General features: G+C 46.6%; 1 protein-coding gene across 3 annotated transcripts in view; it reads right to left on the reverse strand.

Annotated features, from left to right (window-relative positions):
- Positions 1 to 423: 423 nt before the first annotated feature.
- LOC311146562 (transcription factor BTF3 homolog 4-like) overlaps positions 424 to 7114 on the reverse strand; it is a 12899-nt gene continuing 6208 nt past the window's right edge. For all 3 annotated transcript variants that reach the window (XM_084183080.1, XM_084183081.1, XM_084183079.1), the window contains exons 5-6: positions 6803 to 6871; positions 424 to 1225 (exon numbers count right to left, since the gene is read on the reverse strand). In XM_084183080.1, the coding sequence (XP_084039206.1) occupies positions 1179 to 1225; positions 6803 to 6871 (116 nt within the window). In that variant the 3' untranslated portion in view covers positions 424 to 1178. The remainder of the gene's footprint in view (positions 1226 to 6802; positions 6872 to 7114) is intronic.

The raw sequence follows: 7114 nt of genomic DNA on the forward strand, positions 1-7114 counted from the left end.
TCCCACCCTATTCTATCCATCTGACATTCCCACCCTATTCTATCTATCTGACATTCCCACCCTATTCTATCTATCTGACATTCCCACCCTATTCTATCTATCTGACATTCCCACCCTATTCTATCCATCTGACATTCCCACCCTATTCTATCCATCTGACATTCCCACCCTATTCTATCTATCTGACATTCCCACCCTATTCTATCTATCTGACATTCCCACCCTATTCTATCTATCTGACATTCCCACCCTGTTCTATCTATCTGACATTCCCACCCTATTCTATCTATCTGACATTCCCACCCTATTCTATCTATCTGACATTCCCACCCTATTCTATCTGACATTCCCACCCTATTCTATCTGACATTCCCACCCTATTCTATCTATCTGACATTCCCACCCTGTTCTATCTATCTGACATTCCCACCCTATTCTATCTGACATTCCCACCCTATTCTATCTATCTGACATTCCCACCCTATTCTATCTATCTGACATTCCCACCCTATTCTATCTATCTGACATTCCCACCCTATTCTATCTATCTGACATTCCCACCCTATTCTATCTATCTGACATTCCCACCCTATTCTATCTATCTGACATTCCCACCCTATTCTATCTATCTGACATTCCCACCCTATTCTATCTATCTGACATTCACATCTGTTCTGTAAGTCATGTTACATCTTTCTGAACAGGTCCTGGTTTGAGTCCACATGATAGAGGGTGGGTACTGGGTAGTAGATTGGGTATTGGGGGTACCCAGTGGGTTCTGGATAGTCAGTACTGGATAGATGGTTCTGGATAGTCGGTACTGGATAGATGGTTCTGGATAGTCGGTACTGGATAGATGGTTCTGGATAGTCGGTACTGGATAGTCGGTACTGGATAGATGGTTCTGGATAGTCGGTACTGGATAGATGGTTCTGGATAGTCGGTACTGGATAGATGGTTCTGGATAGTCGGTACTGGATAGATGGTTCTGGATAGTTGGTACTGAATAGATGGTTCTGGATAGTCGGTACTGGATAGTCGGTTCTGGATAGTCGGTACTGGATAGTCGGTACTGGATAGATGGTTCTGGATAGATGGTACTGGATAGTCGGTACTGGATAGATGGTTCTGGATAGTCGGTACTGAGGAAGGGTAGTAGAGGGCTGGAGTTGGATTCATTAGTTGTCTTCATTCTTTGACGCCTCATCAAAGTTTTCTACAAGATCTGTGGAGATGAGAGATTGAGTTACTTCCTGAGAAGTCTCATGATTTACATGTAACATTTAAATCATTTAGCAGAGGCTCTTATCCAGAGCCACTTACAGTAGAGAGATAACCATACTGACCTCTACCAGCATCATATCACACCAGAGACCACCATACTGACCTCTACCAGCATCATATCACACCAGAGACCACCATACTGACCTCTACCAGCATCATATCACACCAGAGACCACCATACTGACCTCTACCAGCATCATATCACACCAGAGACCACCATACTGACCTCTACCAGCATCATATCACACCAGAGATCACCATACTGACCTCTACCAGCATCATATCACACCAGAGACCACCATACTGACCTCTACCAGCATCATATCACACCAGAGACCACCATACTGACCTCTACCAGCATCATATCACACCAGAGACCACCATACTGACCTCTACCAGCATCATATCACACCAGAGATCACCATACTGACCTCTACCAGCATCATATCACACCAGAGACCACCATACTGACCTCTACCAGCATCATATCACACCAGAGACCACCATACTGACCTCTACCAGCATCATATCACACCAGAGAGATGACCATACTGACCTCTACCAGCATCATATCACACCAGAGACCACCATACTGACCTCTACCAGCATCATATCACACCAGAGATCACCATACTGACCTCTACCAGCATCATATCACACCAGAGAGATGACCATACTGACCTCTACCAGCATCATATCACACCAGAGAGATGACCATACTGACCTCTACCAGCATCATATCACACCAGAGACAACCATACTGCACCTCTACCAGCATCATATCACACCAGAGACAACCATACTGACCTCTACCAGCATCATATCACACCAGAGATCACCATACTGACCTCTACCAGCATCATATCACACCAGAGATCACCATACTGACCTCTACCAGCATCATATCACACCAGAGAGATGACCATACTGACCTCTACCAGCATCATATCACACCAGAGATCACCATACTGACCTCTACCAGCATCATATCACACCAGAGAGATCACCATACTGACCTCTACCAGCATCATATCACACCAGAGAGATCACCATACTGACCTCTACCAGCATCATATCACACCAGAGAGATCACCATACTGCACCTCTACCAGCATCATATCACACCAGAGAGATCACCATACTGCACCTCTACCAGCATCATATCACACCAGAGACCACCATACTGACCTCTACCAGCATCATATCACACCAGAGATCACCATACTGACCTCTACCAGCATCATATCACACCAGAGACCACCATACTGACCTCTACCAGCATCATATCACACCAGAGATCACCATACTGACCTCTACCAGCATCATATCACACCAGAGACCACCATACTGACCTCTACCAGCATCATATCACACCAGAGATCACCATACTGACCTCTACCAGCATCATATCACACCAGAGACCACCATACTGACCTCTACCAGCATCATATCACACCAGAGAGATGACCATACTGACCTCTATCAGCATCATATCACACCAGAGATCACCATACTGACCTCTACCAGCATCATATCACACCAGAGAGATGACCATACTGACCTCTACCAGCATCATATCACACCAGAGACCACCATACTGACCTCTACCAGCATCATATCACACCAGAGATCACCATACTGACCTCTACCAGCATCATATCACACCAGAGAGATGACCATACTGACCTCTACCAGCATCATATCACACCAGAGAGATGACCATACTGACCTCTACCAGCATCATATCACACCAGAGACAACCATACTGCACCTCTACCAGCATCATATCACACCAGAGACAACCATACTGACCTCTACCAGCATCATATCACACCAGAGATCACCATACTGACCTCTACCAGCATCATATCACACCAGAGAGATGACCATACTGACCTCTACCAGCATCATATCACACCAGAGAGATGACCATACTGACCTCTACCAGCATCATATCACACCAGAGATCACCATACTGACCTCTACCAGCATCATATCACACCAGAGAGATCACCATACTGACCTCTACCAGCATCATATCACACCAGAGAGATCACCATACTGACCTCTACCAGCATCATATCACACCAGAGAGATCACCATACTGCACCTCTACCAGCATCATATCACACCAGAGAGATCACCATACTGCACCTCTACCAGCATCATATCACACCAGAGACCACCATACTGACCTCCACCAGCATCATATCACACCAGAGATCACCATACTGACCTCTACCAGCATCATATCACACCAGAGACCACCATACTGACCTCTACCAGCATCATATCACACCAGAGATCACCATACTGACCTCTACCAGCATCATATCACACCAGAGACCACCATACTGACCTCTACCAGCATCATATCACACCAGAGAGATGACCATACTGACCTCTACCAGCATCATATCACACCAGAGACCACCATACTGACCTCTACCAGCATCATATCACACCAGAGATCACCATACTGACCTCTACCAGCATCATATCACACCAGAGAGATGACCATACTGACCTCTACCAGCATCATATCACACCAGAGACCACCATACTGACCTCTACCAGCATCATATCACACCAGAGATCACCATACTGACCTCTACCAGCATCATATCACACCAGAGAGATGACCATACTGACCTCTACCAGCATCATATCACACCAGAGACAACCATACTGCACCTCTACCAGCATCATATCACACCAGAGACAACCATACTGACCTCTACCAGCATCATATCACACCAGAGATCACCATACTGACCTCTACCAGCATCATATCACACCAGAGAGATGACCATACTGACCTCTACCAGCATCATATCACACCAGAGAGATGACCATACTGACCTCTACCAGCATCATATCACACCAGAGATCACCATACTGACCTCTACCAGCATCATATCACACCAGAGAGATCACCATACTGACCTCTACCAGCATCATATCACACCAGAGAGATGACCATACTGACCTCTACCAGCATCATATCACACCAGAGAGATCACCATACTGCACCTCTACCAGCATCATATCACACCAGAGAGATCACCATACTGCACCTCTACCAGCATCATATCACACCAGAGACCACCATACTGACCTCTACCAGCATCATATCACACCAGAGATCACCATACTGACCTCTACCAGCATCATATCACACCAGAGACCACCATACTGACCTCTACCAGCATCATATCACACCAGAGATCACCATACTGACCTCTACCAGCATCATATCACACCAGAGTCCACCATACTGACCTCTACCAGCATCATATCACACCAGAGATCACCATACTGACCTCTACCAGCATCATATCACACCAGAGACCACCATACTGACCTCTACCAGCATCATATCACACCAGAGACCACCATACTGACCTCTACCAGCATCATATCACACCAGAGACCACCATACTGACCTCTACCAGCATCATATCACACCAGAGACCACCATACTGACCTCTACCAGCATCATATCACACCAGAAAGATGACCATACTGACCTCTACCAGCATCATATCACACCAGAGAGATGACCATACTGACCTCTACCAGCATCATATCACACCAGAGAGATGACCATACTGACCTCTACCAGCATCATATCACACCAGAGATCACCATACTGACCTCTACCAGCATCATATCACACCAGAGAGATCACCATACTGACCTCTACCAGCATCATATCACACCAGAGAGATCACCATACTGACCTCTACCAGCATCATATCACACCAGAGAGATCACCATACTGCACCTCTACCAGCATCATATCACACCAGAGAGATCACCATACTGCACCTCTACCAGCATCATATCACACCAGAGACCACCATACTGACCTCCACCAGCATCATATCACACCAGAGATCACCATACTGACCTCTACCAGCATCATATCACACCAGAGACCACCATACTGACCTCTACCAGCATCATATCACACCAGAGATCACCATACTGACCTCTACCAGCATCATATCACACCAGAGACCACCATACTGACCTCTACCAGCATCATATCACACCAGAGAGATGACCATACTGACCTCTACCAGCATCATATCACACCAGAGACCACCATACTGACCTCTACCAGCATCATATCACACCAGAGATCACCATACTGACCTCTACCAGCATCATATCACACCAGAGAGATGACCATACTGACCTCTACCAGCATCATATCACACCAGAGACCACCATACTGACCTCTACCAGCATCATATCACACCAGAGATCACCATACTGACCTCTACCAGCATCATATCACACCAGAGAGATGACCATACTGACCTTTACCAGCATCATATCACACCAGAGAGATGACCATACTGACCTCTACCAGCATCATATCACACCAGAGAGATGACCATACTGACCTCTACCAGCATCATATCACACCAGAGAGACCACCATACTGACCTCTACCAGCATCATATCACACCAGAGACCACCATACTGCACCTCTACCAGCATCATATCACACCAGAGAGATGACCATACTGACCTCTACCAGCATCATATCACACCAGAGAGATGACCATACTGACCTCTACCAGCATCATATCACACCAGAGAGATGACCATACTGACCTCTACCAGCATCATATCACACCAGAGAGATGACCATACTGACCTCTACCAGCATCATATCACACCAGAGAGATGACCATACTGACCTCTACCAGCATCATATCACACCAGAGAGATGACCATACTGACCTCTACCAGCATCATATCACACCAGAGAGATGACCATACTGCACCTCTACCAGCATCATATCACACCAGAGACCACCATACTGACCTCTACCAGCATCATATCACACCAGAGATCACCATACTGACCTCTACCAGCATCATATCACACCAGAGAGATCACGATACTGCACCACTACCAGCATCATATCACACCAGAGAGATCACGATACTGCACCACTACCAGCATCATATCACACCAGAGAGATGACCATACTGACCTCTACCAGCATCATATCACACCAGAGAGATGACCATACTGACCTCTACCAGCATCATATCACACCAGAGACCACCATACTGCACCTCTACCAGCATCATATCACACCAGAGACCACCATACTGACCTCTACCAGCATCATATCACACCAGAGACCACCATACTGCACCTCTACCAGCATCATATCACACCAGAGAGATGACCATACTGACCTCTACCAGCATCATATCACACCAGAGAGATGACCATACTGACCTCTACCAGCATCATATCACACCAGAGACCACCATACTGACCTCTACCAGCATCATATCACACCAGAGAGATGACCATACTGACCTCTACCAGCATCATATCACACCAGAGAGATCACGATACTGCACCACTACCAGCATCATATCACACCAGAGAGATCACGATACTGCACCACTACCAGCATCATATCACACCAGAGAGACCACCATACTGGTCAAAGGTCACATGATGCTGTGTGTGAAACAATACCTGGAACATCGTCATCCTCCTCTTCAACATCTTCTGGTTTGATGACTGACGTCGCTTTGTTGTCAAGTGCTGCAATCGGAGAAAAGGGTACAATTTGACATCTTATTCTTGAACACGGTGTGTGGCTGTGTAACGATACAGGGGACAGTGGTGTAACGACACAGGGGACAGTGGTGTAACTATACAGGGGACAGTGGTGTAACGACACAGGGGACAGTGGTGTAACGATACAGGGGACAGTGGTGTAACGATACAGGGGACAGTGGTGTAACGATACAGGGGACAGTGGTAACGATACAGGGGACAGTGGTG

This window comes from Coregonus lavaretus (assembly GCF_964263955.1).
Source record: "Coregonus lavaretus genome assembly, chromosome: 19".
Taxonomy (NCBI): domain Eukaryota; kingdom Metazoa; phylum Chordata; class Actinopteri; order Salmoniformes; family Salmonidae; genus Coregonus; species Coregonus lavaretus.